Source organism: Eleutherodactylus coqui, chromosome 1, assembly GCF_035609145.1.
Source record: "Eleutherodactylus coqui strain aEleCoq1 chromosome 1, aEleCoq1.hap1, whole genome shotgun sequence".
Classification (NCBI taxonomy): Eukaryota; Metazoa; Chordata; class Amphibia; order Anura; family Eleutherodactylidae; genus Eleutherodactylus; species Eleutherodactylus coqui.
Window position 1 is genome coordinate 533,485,090 of NC_089837.1, and position 16,636 is coordinate 533,501,725.

The 16,636-nt window shown below is 55.4% G+C and overlaps 1 protein-coding gene across 1 annotated transcript in view; it reads right to left on the reverse strand.

Annotated features, from left to right (window-relative positions):
* The window catches only part of FHIP1B (FHF complex subunit HOOK interacting protein 1B), a 35,756-nt gene extending 19,498 nt beyond the window's left edge, over positions 1-16,258 (reverse strand). The window contains exons 1-8 of the mRNA XM_066588543.1: positions 16,192-16,258; positions 8,614-8,860; positions 8,100-8,321; positions 7,382-7,774; positions 6,096-6,254; positions 5,942-6,028; positions 5,703-5,870; positions 5,518-5,597 (exon numbers count right to left, since the gene is read on the reverse strand). Of these exons, the coding sequence (XP_066444640.1) occupies positions 5,518-5,597; positions 5,703-5,870; positions 5,942-6,028; positions 6,096-6,254; positions 7,382-7,774; positions 8,100-8,321; positions 8,614-8,742 (1,238 nt within the window). The 5' untranslated portion in view covers positions 8,743-8,860; positions 16,192-16,258. The remainder of the gene's footprint in view (positions 1-5,517; positions 5,598-5,702; positions 5,871-5,941; positions 6,029-6,095; positions 6,255-7,381; positions 7,775-8,099; positions 8,322-8,613; positions 8,861-16,191) is intronic.
* Positions 16,259-16,636: the final 378 nt, after the last annotated feature.

Sequence of the window (16,636 nt, forward strand, 5' to 3'; positions counted from 1 at the left end):
TCCCTGATAGCAAGGACCACATGCTGAGTTCTCCATGGGCAGAGCTGATAACATTGTATGCAGCCCAAGACAGAACAATTGGTATGTATTTAGAGAGCAGACCACCCTCTGTTCTCTTAATGCATGCAAATGAAGCTAGTTAACCATTAATGGGCTGATTAGCCTATTAGCAGCTGATGCAAAATGATCGCTCAAAACCGTCAGAAACTGGCGTAATTAGAGCCATCATCTTTCCGTGTCAGTGGGTCTTTAAAGAGAGGTGCGTGCAAGCCATTAGTGAGGTCAATGAAAAGGTGTGCTGCGGCCACCGAGGGGTTAAGGAGCCATTACACTTATTTGTCTTTCCAAGACGTTGAGCGGTTTCCTTCTAGATGCAAATCCTCGTTAGGAGGACTTACATTTCAGAGGATGTTAGAAGCAGTCGCGCCACTGCCTGGACAAAGTAGCAGTAATACGGATTTGTATTTCCAAGACGTTGAGCGGTTGCCCATCGAGCGATTGCCTGCAGCAGGATCTAAAACAGCGGCTATAGGCAAGTGCTTGACTGGCAACCGCTCTGTGGGGGTGGAAATATAGCGCAGGGCTCCTGATCATCCTGGAGCGGATGGAAGAGGCTCCGTCTGAGCAGGGGCAGGGAAGGCCGGCTATGGTGGATGGCGCAGCCAAGGGGATTATGGGAAATGTAGTAGACGCAACAGAGATGAGGTAGACAGAGCGGATTCCTCGGAATGAAGAGCAGCAACTCCAGAGGAAAACGATGGGCGGACCGCAGCGGTGTGAGCATTCGGGAGTGAAAACGAAAAAAAAAAGAACAAACCCCAGCTCTGCGGTCGGGCCGATCACCGGACTAAATGTATACAGCTCTGCGGCCGGGCCGATCGCCGGACTAAATGTCTACAGCTCTGCGGCCGGGCCGATCGCCGGACTAAATGTCTACAGCTCTGCGGCCGGGCCGATCGCCGGACTAAATGTCTACAGCTCTGCGGCCGGGCCGATCGCCGGACTAAATGTATACAGCTCTGCGGCCGGGCCGATCGCCGGACTAAATGTATACAGCTCTGCGGCCGGCCCGATCGCCGGACTAAATGTCTACAGCTCTGCGGCCGGGCCGATCGCCGGACTAAATGTATACAGCTGGGCGGTCAGCCCGATCACCGGACTAAATGTATACAGCTCTGCGGCCGGGCCGATCGCCGGACTAAATGTATACAGCTCTGCGGCCGGGCCGATCGCCGGACTAAATGTATACAGCTCTGCGGCCGGGCCGATCGCCGGACTAAATGTCTACAGCTCTGCGGCCGGGCCGATCGCCGGACTAAATGTCTACAGCTCTGCGGCCGGGCCGATCGCCTGACTAAATGTCTACAGCTCTGCGGCCGGGCCGATCGCCGGATTAATGTATACAGCTCTGCGGCCGGGCCGATCGCCGGACTAAATGTATACAGCTCTGCGGCCGGCCCGATCGCCAGACTAAATGTATACAGCTCTGCGGCCGGCCCGATCGCCGGACTAAATGTATACAGCTCTGCGGCCGGGTCGATCGCCGGACTAAATGTATACAGCTCTGCGGTCGGCCCGATCGCCAGACTAAATGTATACAGCTCTGCGGCCGGCCCGATCGCCGGACTAAATGTATACAGCTCTGTGGCCGGCCCGATCGCCGGACTAAATGTATACAGCTCTGCGGTCGGGCCGATCGCCGGACTAAATGTATACAGCTCTGCGGTCGGGCCGATCGCCGGACTAAATGTATACAGCTCTGCGATCGGGCCGATCGCCGGACTAAATGTATACAGCTCTGCGGCCGGGCCGATCGCCGGACTAAATGTATACAGCTCTGCGGCCGGGCCGATCGCCGGACTAGATGTATACAGCTCTGCGGCCGGGCCGATCGCCGGACGAAATGTATACAGCTGTGCGGTCGGCCCGATCGCCAGACTAAATGGATACAGCTCTGCGGTCGGCCCGATCGCCAGACTAAATGTATACAGCTCTGCGGCCGGGCCGATCGCCGGACTAAATGTATACAGCTCTGCGGCCGGGCCGATCGCCGGACTAAATGTATACAGCTCTGCGGCCGGGTCGATCGCCGGACTAAATGTATACAGCTCTGCGGCCGGCCCGATCGCCGGACTAAATGTATACAGCTCTGCGGCCGGCCCGATCGCCGGACTAAATGTATACAGCTCTGCGGCCGGCCCGATCGCCGGACTAAATGTATACAGCTCTGCGGCCGGGTCGATCGCCGGACAAAATGTATACAGCTCTGCGGCCGGCCCGATCGCCGGACTAAATGTATACAGCTCTGCGGCCGGCCCGATCGCCGGACTAAATGTATACAGCTCTGCGGCCGGCCCGATCGCCGGACTAAATGTATACAGCTCTGCGGCCGGGTCAATCGCCGGACTAAATGTATACAGCTCTGCGGCTGGCCCGATCGCCGGACTAAATGTATACAGCTCTGCGGCCGGCCCGATCGCCGGACTAAATGTATACAGCTCTGCGGCCGGCCCGATCGCCGGACTAAATGTATACAGCTCTGCGGCCGGCCCGATCGCCGGACTAAATGTATACAGCTCTGCGGCCGGGTCGATCGCCGGACTAAATGTATACAGCTGGGCGGTCGGCCCGATCACCGGACTAAATGTATACAGCTCTGCGGCCGGGCCGATCGCCGGACTAAATGTATACAGCTCTGCGGCCGGGCCGATCGCCAGACTAAATGTATACAGCTCTGCGGCCGGGCCGATCACCAGACTAAATGTATACAGCTCTGCGGCCGGGCCGATCGCCGGACTAAATGTATACAGCTCTGCGGCCGGGCCGATCGCCGGACTAAATGTATACAGCTCTGCGGCCGGGTCGATCGCCGGACTAAATGTATACAGCTGGGCGGTCGGCCCGATCACCAGACTAAATGTATACAGCTCTGCGGCTGGGCCGATCGCCAGACTAAATGTATACAGCTCTGCGGCCGGCCCGATCGCCGGACTAAATGTATACAGCTCTGCGGTCGGGCCGATCACCGGACTAAATGTATACAGCTCTGCGGTCGGGCCGATCACCGGACTAAATGTATACAGCTCTGCGGTCGGGCCGATCACCGGACTAAATGTATACAGCTCTGCGGCCGGGCCGATCGCCGGACTAAATGTATACAGCTCTGCGGCCGGGCCGATCGCCGGACTAAATGTATACAGCTCTGCGGCCGGGCCGATCACCAGACTAAATGTATACAGCTCTGCGGCCGGGCCGATCGCCGGACTAAATGTATACAGCTCTGCGGCCGGGCCGATCGCCGGACTAAATGTATACAGCTCTGCGGCCGGGCCGATCGCCGGACTAAATGTATACAGCTCTGCGGCCGGGCCGATCGCCGGACTAAATGTATACAGCTCTGCGGCCGGGCCGATCGCCGGACTAAATGTATACAGCTCTGCGGCCGGGCCGATCACCAGACTAAATGTATACAGCTGGGCGGTCGGCCCGATCACCGGACTAAATGTATACAGCTCTGCGGCCGGGCTGATCGCCGGACTAAATGTATACAGCTCTGCGGCCGGGCCGATCGCCGGACTAAATGTATACAGCTCTGCGGCCGGGCCGATCGCCAGACTAAATGTATACAGCTCTGCGGCCGGGCCGATCACCAGACTAAATGTATACAGCTCTGCGGCCGGGCCGATCGCCGGACTAAATGTATACAGCTCTGCGGCCGGGCCGATCGCCGGACTAAATGTATACAGCTCTGCGGCCGGGTCGATCGCCGGACTAAATGTATACAGCTGGGCGGTCGGCCCGATCACCAGACTAAATGTATACAGCTCTGCGGCTGGGCCGATCGCCAGACTAAATGTATACAGCTCTGCGGCCGGGCCGATCGCCGGACTAAATGTATACAGCTCTGCGGTCGGCCCGATCGCCGGACTAAATGTATACAGCTCTGCGGCCGGGCCGATCGCCGGACTAAATGTATACAGCTCTGCGGCCGGGCCGATCGCCGGACTAAATGTATACAGCTCTGCGGTCGGCCCGATCGCCGGACTAAATGTATACAGCTCTGCGGTCGGGCCGATCACCGGACTAAATGTATACAGCTCTGCGATCGGGCCGATCACCGGACTAAATGTATACAGCTCTGCGATCGGGCCGATCACCGGACTAAATGTATACAGCTCTGCGATCGGGCCGATCACCGGACTAAATGTATACAGCTCTGCGGCCGGCCCGATCGCCGGACTAAATGTATACAGCTCTGCGGTCGGGCCGATCACCGGACTAAATGTATACAGCTCTGCGGTCGGGCCGATCACCGGACTAAATGTATACAGCTCTGCGGTCGGGCCGATCACCGGACTAAATGTATACAGCTCTGCGGTCGGCCCGATCACCGGACTAAATGTATACAGATTTTTTTTTTGCTGATTTACTTAGAAAAAAATAGAATTATCTTTGGAAAAAAACAACTTTCTGGCGGCTTTAACTGTCCACAAAGCTGCGCGGGGCGTCCTGCGGCCCCCATGGATGCCATTATGGAGCACATGGGACTTTTTGAACTCTTTTTACAATTTTTTCCCTTGGACACGGGTGACCCCGGTACTGCAGTGTTCCACGTTCTGACAAGCAGTCAGCCAGGGCCACAAGCTGCCATAGTAACCCCATGGCGATTCATGATCTCATCACAAGGGGCTGTTCGGGACCCCGAATATGGATTTAAAGGATTAGCAGCTATCCTGCACAGAGCCCATGCCACCATGATGTAAATATACGCTCCAGGGCATGAAGGGTTAATGCAGAGCCCGCGGCAGCCACCCACCCCAGCACCAGCTGCGGCAGCCACCCACCCCAGCACCAGCTGCGGCAGAGTCTGCTTCACCCACCCACCCCAGCACCAGCTGCGGCAGAGTCCGCGGCAGCCACCCACCTCAGCACCAGCTGTGGCAGAGTCCGCGGCAGCCACCCACCCCAGCACCAGCTGCGGCAGAGTCTGCTTCAGCCACCCACCCCAGCACCAGCTGCGGCAGAGTCTGCTTCAGCCACCCACCCCAGCTGCGGCAGAGTCCGCGGCAGCCACCCACCCCAGCACCAGCTGCGGCAGAGTCCGCGGCAGCCACCCACCCCAGCACCAGCTGCGGCAGAGTCCGCGGCAGCCACCCACCTCAGCACCAGCTGCGGCAGAGTCGGCTTCAGCCACCCACCTCAGCACTAGCTGCGGCAGAGTCGGCTTCAGCCACCCACCTCAGCACCAGCCGCGGCAGAGTCTGCGGCAGCCACCCACCTCAGCACCAGCTGCGGCAGATCTGCGGCAGCCACCCACCTCAGCACCAGCTGCGGCAGAGTCTGCGGCAGCCACCCACCTCAGCACCAGCTGCGGCAGAGTCTGCGGCAGCCACCCACCTCAGCACCAGCTGCGGCAGAGTCTGCTTCAGCCACCCACCTCAGCACTAGCTGCGGCAGAGTCTGCTTCAGCCACCCACCCCAGCACCAGCCGCGGCAGAGTCCGCTTCAGCCACCCACCTCAGCACCAGCTGCAGCACAACGTCCTCACAGTTCAGGTTGAGCAGAGTACGGAACAGGGTCAGGGACACCATGCAGAGCTGCGGAGAACAAGAGAAGGCGTAAATAAAAAGACTGCAAGATCGGTAAGTCATGTGACCACCAGCAAAGCCCTATATGTAACCCCTATAGACGGTTCGCCTCACCCGAGAGTTGCTGGCGATGCGGCTGATCAGGGTGTGCAGGATGGTGCTGCTGTCATGGCGGTGCAGGAGGACGAAGCGCAGGAAGGTCTTCAGCAGAGCCGTCTCACTGATGCTGCGCAGGAAGAGCTCCAGGTATGCAGTGCTGGCAATCATCTCCTCGATGGAGGTCTGCGGGGCAGAGGTGGTATTTATGGCGCGGTCCAGAACAGACCCTGCACCCCCCCCAGACAGGCACTCACCTTGTGCAGCGCCGGGCCCATCACCGGCACCAGGAAGCCATTATGGATATACTCCACCAGCTGGTTCTGGACTAGCGGATGAGCCACCTGTGGGCGGAGGAGGGGGTCAGCATGGTGGCACACAGCGACGTCCGCCCCTTCCGCAGCCACTTACCTGCGTGACGGCATTACAGAACTCCAGGGAGTTCATGAACAGGACGAGGGAAGAGACTCCGATCCAGTCCTCCCGCCGCAGGAAATGCCAGTCATCACCGCGCACTTCTATCTTCCGTGGCAGAGAGGAGTAGAGAGCGCTCAAGCCGGTGGCCAGGATCTGAGGAAACAGGGTGACATTACCTAGGGGGTCCCGCTGCCCAGACCCCCGACTCAGCAGCACAGACTGCAGCTCCCCCTCCAGCACAGGTGAGGGAAGTATTGCTACAGGTGTTACTGCTGATCTAGTCATTCTCCACCAGGGGGCAGCAGCATTGTAGCCAACAGGCATAGGTTGAGAAATGTAGAGCCGTGGGGCAGTACTGGAGGGCGGGGGCGGCAGTGATTCAGCAGGGACTGTGCACGGGCCAGGAGATTCCAGGAAGAAGTAGGGAAGGCCTGGCGCTGGGCCAGCAGCGGCCGCTGACAGGGAGAGGCTGCATTCCTGCCAGAGGGAGTGTCAGCTGCGCTGCCAGTGTGGCATCCCCTGGAGATCCGGGCACAACCTACAGAAAAGACATCCTGCACATTAACCCCGTCCCTACTGGCAGGGGCCAGGAATAGCGCCTCCTAATTCCCTGAGTTGTCTCATGTTACACCCGCTAGCGCCCACCGAGCAGCTGGGGACGATTATGTGTCGGGACAGAGATGTCACAACTCAGGTACATAAGAATAGAAAGCCTAAGATCCGGGCACAAAAGGGGGCACCGACTGCAACATGCCCGCTGATGGTAACCTCCCCCAACACAAGTCAACGAATGTCAAATACAGAAGGAGGTGACAGCCGGGGGTGCAAAGAGCAGCAGCAATCAGGGAGGTGTACAACGTGAGGTTCTGCAGCAGATGGGGCAAGAGGGGGGCCTGCAATCTCTAGACTGTGGGAGGAGAGTGGAAAAAGTACAAACTGCGAGGTTCTGCAGCAGCTGGAGATAGAGATGGATTGCAAAACTCTGCAGCATTCGGTGGGAAAGTAGGGTGCTGAAGTGTGAGGCGCTGCAGCAGCCAGGAGGGGGCCATGTGTGCACAGTGAGGCGCTGCGGCAGCCGGGAAGGGGCCGTGTGTGCACAGTGAGGCGCTGCAGCAGCCAGGAGGGGGCCGTGTGTGCACAGTGAGGCGCTGCAGCAGCCAGGAGGGGGCCGTGTGTGCACAGTGAGGCGCTGCAGCAGCCGGGAAGGGGCCGTGTGTGCACAGTGAGGCGCTGCAGCAGCCGGAATTGGAAGCGTCCATTTACTTCCTGCAGCTACTTACAGGGCAGAAGAAGGAGTTCTCTGTGATGTATCTGGCCATGGTGGGGTTGTCGGAGGACATGGCCATGATGAGGAGCAGAGCGTCGCGGGCCTGCTGTCCAATCACCCCCTCGTGATGGATGAATGGCACCAGCAGGGAGAAGATGAGGAGGTTGGCAGGTCCTTCCTGCCCGGCGGGGTCTTGGAAGAAGAGCTCCAGGGTGGCGGGCTCCCGGGCCAGAGAGACACACAGCTGGTTCAGCAGCAGGACCAGGTTGTTCTCCAACACGGGCGAGGCGGGCCCCGGGGAAAAGGTGCCCAGGAGGGTGACGAGGGGCCGTAGCACCGGCTGGTAACGCAGGAGGGGCTGGCGGGATTGGCTGATCAACATCTCATACAACTTCAGCTGCTCCACCTGCAGAGAGGAGAGAAGAGGATTACACACAGGGGAGCGCGGAGCCCACAAATGGGGGACATCACACAGGGGCACCTCCTGCCCGACGCCAGCACAGTGGCCATGCAGCAGTGCTACAAGGTCACAGGTAGAGGGGAGCTCGCCACTGGGGGTCTCCGAGGACACATCCTAAGTAGGCGCCATCATACCTCACCGGACATGCCCCCTAGGAGACCCGAGAACGGACCTTCCCCTTAACAAGCGGTGCAGAGGACAGGTGACTTGTGTATATAGCACCCCCCATAGCAGGACCGCCTGTGCCCCCTTCCTCTGACGATGGAATCACCTTTTTGTCCTCAGTGAAGTCCCTCTGCAGATGCCACCGCAGCAGCCGCTCCAGGACGCCCTCGGAGGCCACATAGCCTAGAATGGGTCCGGGCCCCTCCGCCTCCCGGGGGCGCTCTTCAGCCAACAGGCTCAGCATCTGGTAAGTGTTATTCCGCACGCAGCTCAGGTCATCCGGGGTCACATGGTCTGCGGATCCAGGACGCTCCAAAATACGGAGAACCTGACAGGGGACAAAACACAAGATGACACCTGATGGGGACGGACATCAACGCAGCAGGCGACTCGTGAAGACGACTCCAGAGAGAGAGATGTACCAGCGGGAGACAGTCAGCAGGCCGACTATTATCCTGTTAGTTCACCCTTCGTACTATCACTTGCAGTACCACATCCAACCACAACTACCTGCCAACTCTTCCCATAGACTCCAATACAAAAGCGCCCCCATCTGCTCATCTAATATACCGCGGCCGGATGCCATCAGTGTATAGCGCCCCTCCCTCCCCCGCTCTTACCTGGGACCAGTGGTTTTTGAACACCATGAGGCAGGTCTCGGGGTCGGCGGTGACCAGTGGCTGCAGGCTGGCACTACGCCCGGGCTTACTGCCGGCCCCCCGGGGGTTCAGCTTACTAAGCCAGCTCATTGTCGTGGAGTCAGGAGGGGTCACAGGACGTGCGGGAGTCTGGTGCCCATCAGCAGAGCGAAGAACGCGGCGCCGCTCATCCTGCCTGTCGGAGAATCCATCACCCGGCGACCACCAGCTGCAGAGAAGAGACAAGATGAGAACCCCGAATGTCCTGGTAACCGGCGGCACCCCGACTCACGGCGGCACCAAGCACATGCAGGAGGTACGGAGGAGCTGATGGCACCGAGGCGCAGGCAGCACACGGCGCAGCAGGAAGACGCTCCTCGCTCAGGGTGTGTCGGCCATGATTTCCTGACCTTCGTACCAGCGAGACTCCAAACCCTGATGTGCAATCAATAGTGCAGGTAGCAGAGCTGGAGGAGCGCAGGAGGGGCAGCCAATGCCGTTCACCCGAACTGATCCCTACGGGGTCTAGCGGAGCCCAAGTGGCCACAAAGGGTGCAAAGATAGTTGGAGTAAAACAGGCAAAGGGAGCAGCAATTACAGGAGCCGTGTGCAGTCCGCACACTGGGAACCTTCATCAGGTGCAACCCAGCGAGGGGCGGAGCCACAAATGTCACACCTGAAGGCCACACCAGCCATAAAATGCGGAACTGAAGACATACCATACCTATCCCTGTATTATTCTCCAGAGCTGCACTCACTATTCTGCTGGTGGGGTCACTGTGTACATACATTACTTATCCTGAGTTACATCCTGTATTATACTCCAGAGCTGCACTCACTATTCTGCTGGTGGAGTCACTGTGTACATACATTACTTATCCTGTACTGATCCTGAGTTACATCCTGTATTATACTCCAGAGATGCACTCACTATTCTGCTGGTGGAGTCACTGTGTACATACATTACTTATCCTGTACTGCTCCTGAGTTACATCCCGTATTATACTCCAGAGCTGCGCTCACTATTCTGCTGGTGGAGTCACTGTGTACATACATTACTTATCCTGTACTGATCCTGAGTTACATCCTGTATTATACTCCAGAGCTGCACTCACTATTCTGCTGGTGGAGTCACTGTGTACATACATAACTTATCCTGTACTGATCCTGAGTTACGTCCTGTATTATACTCCAGAGCTGCACTCACTATTCTGCTGGTGGAGTCACTGTGTACATACATTACTTATCCTGCACTGATCCTGAGTTACATCCTGTATTATACTCCAGAGCTGCACTCACTATTCTGCTGGTGGAGTCACTATGTACATACATTACTTATCCTGTACTGCTCCTGAGTTACATCCTGTATTATACTCCAGAGCTGCACTCACTATTCTGCTGGTGGGGTCACCGTGTACATACATTACTTATCCTGCACTGATCCTGAGTTACATCCTGTATTATACTCCAGAGCTGCACTCACTATTCTGCTGGTGGAGTCACTATGTACATACATTACTTATCCTGTACTGCTCCTGAGTTACATCCTGTATTATACTCCAGAGCTGCACTCACTATTCTGCTGATGGAGTCACTGTGTACATACATTACTTATCCTGTACTGCTCCTGAGTTAGATCCTGTATTATACTGCAGAGCTGCACTCACTATTCTGCTGCTGGACTCACTGTGTACATACATTACTTATCCTGTACTGATCCTGAGTTACATCCTGTATTATACTCCAGAGCTGCACTCACTATTCTGCTGCTGGACTCACTGTGTACATACATTACTTATCCTGTACTGCTCCTGAGTTATATCCTGTATTATACTCCGGAGCTGCACTCACTGTTCTGCTGGTGGAGTCACTATGTACATACATTACTTATCCTGTACTGCTGCTGAGTTACATCCTGTATTATACTCCAGAGCTGCACTCAGAGCTGCACTCACTATTCTGCTGGTGGAGTCACTGTGTACATACATTACATATCCTGTACTGACCCTGAGTTACATCCTGTATTATACTCCAGAGCTGTACTCACTCTTCTGCTGGTGGAGTCACTGTGTACATACATTACTTATCCTGTACTGCTCCTGAGTTACATCCTGTATTATACTCCAGAGCTGCACTCACTATTCTGCTGGGGGAGTCACTGTGTACATACATTACTTATCCTGTACTGATCCTGAGTTACATCCTGTATTATACTCCAGAGCTGCACTCACTATTCTGCTGGTGGAGTCACTGTGTACATACATTACTTATCCTGTACTGCTCCTGAGTTACATCCTGTATTATACTCCAGAGCTGTGCTCACTATTCTGCTGGTGGAGTCACTGTGTACATATATTACTTATCCTGTACTAATCCTGAGTTACATCCTGTATTATACTGCAGAGCTGCACTCATTATTCTGCTGGTGGAGTCACTGTGTACATATATTACTTATCCTGTACTAATCCTGAGTTACATCCTGTATTATACTGCAGAGCTGCACTCACTATTCTGCTGGTGGAGTCACTGTGTACATACATTACTTATCCTGTACTGATCCTGAGTTACATCCTGTATTATACTCCAGAGCTGCACTCACTATTCTGCTGGTGGAGTCACTGTGTACATACATTACTTATCCTATACTGATCCTGAGTTGCATCCTGTATTATACCCCAGAGCTGCACTCACTATTCTGCTGGTGGAGTCACTGTGTACATACATTACTTATCCTGTACTGCTCCTGAGTTACATCCTGAATTATACTCCTGAGCTGCACTCACTATTCTGCTGGTGGAGCCACTGTGTACATACATTACTTATCCTGTACTGATCCTGAGTTACATCCTGCATTATACTCCAGAGCTGCACTCACTATTCTGCTGCTGAAGTCACTGTGTACATACATTACTTATCCTGTACTGCTCCTGAGTTCCATCCTGTATTATACTCCAGAGCTGCACTCACTCTTCTGCTGGTGGAGTCACTGTGTACATACATTACTTATCCTGTACTGCTCCTGAGTTCCATCCTGTATTATACTCCAGAGCTGCACTCACTATTCTGCTGGTGGAGTCACTGTGTACATACATTACTTATCCTGTACTGCTCCTGAGTTCCATCCTGTATTATACTCCAGAGCTGCACTCACTCTTCTGCTGGTGGAGTCACTGTGTACATACATTACTTATCCTGTACTGCTCCTGAGTTACATCCTGTATTATACCCCAGAGCTGCACTCACTCTTCTGCTGGTGGAGTCACTGTGTACATACATTACTTATCCTGTACTGATCCTGAGTTCCATCCTGTATTATACTCCAGAGCTGCACTCACTATTCTGCTGGTGGAGTCACTGTGTACATACATTACTTATCCTGTACTGATCCTGAGTTACATCCTGTATTATACTCCAGAGCTGCACTCACTATTCTGCTGGTGGAGTCACTGTGTACATACATTACTTATCCTGTACTGATCCTGAGTTACATCCTGTATTATACTCCAGAGCTGCACTCACTATACTGCTGGTGGAGTCACTGTATACACACATTACTTATCCTGTACTGATCCTGAGTTACATCCTGTATTATACCCCAGAGCTGCACTCACTATTCTGCTGCTGATGGCATTATATATGGGATGGTCGGTGGTGGCAGCACAGATTATCTCCTGACATGATGAGGGGGCTGTTGGGGAGACGTGTAGGATAAGCACCTTGTTATCTCCCGCGGGTCACATGGCTAGTACAAGGTGCAGGTGTGTAGGTGACCCCCTGCTGCAAGTATATAGGCCCCTCCCCCACATTACATTCCTGGTGGGTGCCTGCCCCACATACAACGCATCCCCTATGGAGACCCCCCCATGCTCTATAGATGTCACTTACAGGTGGCAACCCCCCACCAACGCACTATACATTCCCCTATCTGCCCCACATACAAAGTATCCCATATGGAGGCCCCCCCCCGATCCCCTATAGATGTCCTCTACATGTGGCAACCTGCCCTGCATACACCAACGCACTATATGTTCACCCACCTGCCCCACATACAGCGTATCCCCTATGGAGATCCCTATTCCCTATAGATTCCCTATAGTCCTCTGCAGGTGGCAACACCCCATCCGCACCACATAAAACTCATCCCCTATGGAGACACCCCCTTATACCCTATATATATATCTCTTACAGGTGGCAACCCCCCAAAGCACCATACATCCCCCCACATACAACGTATCCCCTTTGGAGACACCCCCACCCCCTATAGATGACCCTTACGGGGGCACCCCCACCACACTATACATCCCCCCACACAACATATCCCCTATGAAGACTCCAACTCCATAGATGTCCTCTACGGGTGGCAACCCCCCACCAACGCACTATACATCCCTCCACATACAACACATCCCCTATGGAGACCCCCTGCCCAATAGATGACAATGCCCCACCAACGCACTATACGTCCCCCCACATACAACACATCCCCTACGGAGACCCCCTGCCCAATAGATGACAATCCCCCACCAACGCACTATACGTCCCCCCACATACAACACATCCCTTATGGAGACCCCCTGCCAAATAGATGACAATCCCCCACCAACGCACTAAACGTCCCCCCACATACAACACATCCCCTATGGAGACCCCCTGCCCAATAGATGACAATCCTCCACCAACACACTATACGTCCCCCCACATACAACACATCCCCTATGGAGACCCCCCCAACGCACTATACGTCCCCCACATACAACACATCCCCTATGGAGACCCCCTGCCCAATAGATGACAATCCCCCACCAACGCACTATACGTCCCCCCACATACAACACATCCCCTATGGAGACCCCCCAACGCACTATACGTCCCCCCACATACATCACATCCCCTATGGAGACCCCCCAACACACTATACATCCCCCACATACAACACATCCCCTATGGAGACCCCCTGCCCAATAGATGACAATGCCCCACCAACGCACTATACGTCCCCCCACATACAACACATCCCTTATGGAGACCCCCTGCCAAATAGATGACAATCCCCCACCAACGCACTAAACGTCCCCCCACATACAACACATCCCCTATGGAGACCCCCTGCCCAATAGATGACAATCCTCCACCAACACACTATACGTCCCCCCACATACAACACATCCCTTATGGAGACCCCCTGCCAAATAGATGACAATCCCCCACCAACGCACTAAACGTCCCCCCACATACAACACATCCCCTATGGAGACCCCCTGACCAATAGATGACAATCCTCCACCAACACACTATACGTCCCCCCACATACAACACATCCCCTATGGAGACCCCCCCAACGCACTATACGTCCCCCACATACAACACATCCCCTATGGAGACCCCCTGCCCAATAGATGACAATCCCCCACCAACGCACTATACGTCCCCCCACATACAACACATCCCCTATGGAGACCCCCCAACGCACTATACGTCCCCCCACATACATCACATCCCCTATGGAGACCCCCCAACACACTATACATCCCCCACATACAACACATCCCCTATGGAGACCCCCTGCCCAATAGATGACAATGCCCCACCAACGCACTATACGTCCCCCCACATACAACACATCCCCTATGGAGACCCCCTGCCCAATAGATGACAATCCCCCACCAACGCACTATACGTTCCCCACATACAACACATCCCTTATGGAGACCCCCTGCCAAATAGATGACAATCCCCCACCAACGCACTAAACGTCCCCCCACGTACAACACATCCCCTATGGAGACCCCCTGCCCAATAGATGACAATCCTCCACCAACACACTATACGTCCCCCCACATACAACACATCCCCTATGGAGACCCCCTGCCCAATAGATGACAATCCTCCACCAACGCACTATACGTCCCCCCACATAGAACACATCCCCTATGGAGACCCCCCCAACGCACTATACGTCCCCCCACATACAACACATCCCCTATTGAGACCCCCTGCCCAATAGATGATAACCCCCCCCCCAACGCACTATACGTCCCCCCACATACATCACATCCCCTATGGAGACCCCCCAACGCACTATACGTCCCCCCACATACAACACATCCCCTATGGAGACCCCCTGCCCAATAGATGACAATCCCCCACCAACGCACTATACGTCCCCCACATACAACACATCCCCTATGGAGACCCCCCAACGCACTATACGTCCCCCCACATACATCACATCCCCTATGGAGACCCCCCCAACGCACTATACGTCCCCCCACATACATCACATCCCCTATGGAGACCCCCCCCCAATAGATGACAACCCCCCACATACAACACATCCCCTATGGAGACCCCCCCCCAACGCACTATACGTCCCCCTACATACAACACATCCCCTATGGAGACCCCCCCCAACGCACTATACGTCCCCCCACATACATCACATCCCCTATGGAGACCCCCAACGCACTATACGTCCCCCCACATACATCACATCCCCTATGGAGACCCCCAACGCACTATACGTCCCCCCACATACAACACATCACCTATTGAAGCCCCCTGCCCAATAGATGACAATCCCCCACCAACGCACTATACGTCCCCCCACATACATCACATCCCCTATGGAGACCCCCCAACGCACTATACGTCCCCCCACATACAACACATCCCCTATGGAGACCCCCCAACGCACTATACGTCCCCCCACATACAACACATCCCCTATGGAGACCCCCTGCCCAATAGATGACAATCCCCCACCAACGCACTATACGTCCCCCCACATACAACACATCCCCTATGGAGACCCCCTGCCCAATAGATGACAATCCCCCACCAACGCACTATACGTCCCCCCACATACAACACATCCCCTATGGAGACCCCCCAACGCACTATACGTCCCCCCACATACAACACATCCCCTATGTAGACCCCCCCCCAATAGATGACAATTCCCCACCAACGCACTATACGCCCCCCTATAGAGACCACATCCCTTATAGATGTCCCCTACAAGTGGCAACCCCCCCCCCCCCCCCCCCCATATACAAAATATCCCCTATGGCGAACCTGCACAGATCCCCTATAGATGCCCCTACAGGTAACCCCTCATATATAAAGCACTCCCACAACAACCCTCTATAGGAGACACATAGGGGGGGGGGGGGGGCGGTATATACGGGGCTCACCTGTAGGGGACGTGCCGTGTATATAGACGTGAGTCACCTGTATGTAATCACCTGTAGGGGGCAGCGAGGAGGTGATGTCTACAGGCGGTCGGTGTCCTCCACAGGTGACCCCCCCCCCCCCCTCCAATGTATTGTATACGTGCGGTCACCTATATGGGTGTTATATACAGGGGGGGGGGGGGTCACCTGTGGAGGACACCGACAGCCTGTAGACATCACCTCCTCGCTGCCCCCTACAGGTGATTACATACAGGCTCACCTGCAGGGACTGACGCCTATATACACCACACGTCCCCTACAGGTGAGCCCCGTATATACCGCCCCTCCTGCAGCTAGCCCCGTGTGCTGTCCGCCATTCTCGGCTCACCTGCTCCGTCCTCTCAGCAGCTCCCGGACTCCATCTTGCTCCGCTCTGAAGGTGCAGGAGGCTGGCCCCGCCCCCTGACTACTGCGGCTGCGCCACACTTCGGGCACGCCGGGACATGTAGTGCTGGATACATTTTCACAGCGGCCAGGAGGCCTGACGGGAGTTGTAGTTCTTCTGCTTTCCTCTTACACAGAATGACAAGGTCTGAGACTACATTTCCCACCGTCCTCGGCTAGTGCCAGACAGAAGCCCGCACTGCCACCTGGAGGCTGTCTGTGGGAAGTACAACAACAGCTGTGTCCGTGAGAAGAGGGGGCTGCGGTGTGATGGTTGCCCGGTGGTCGCTCCGCGGGTCGCCTGCAGCACTCCTCGTTCCTGTAATGGCGGCTGATGGGGTTTCTACACCATTAGTATGAACAGCGTCTATTTCTGCCATCTGGCTGCG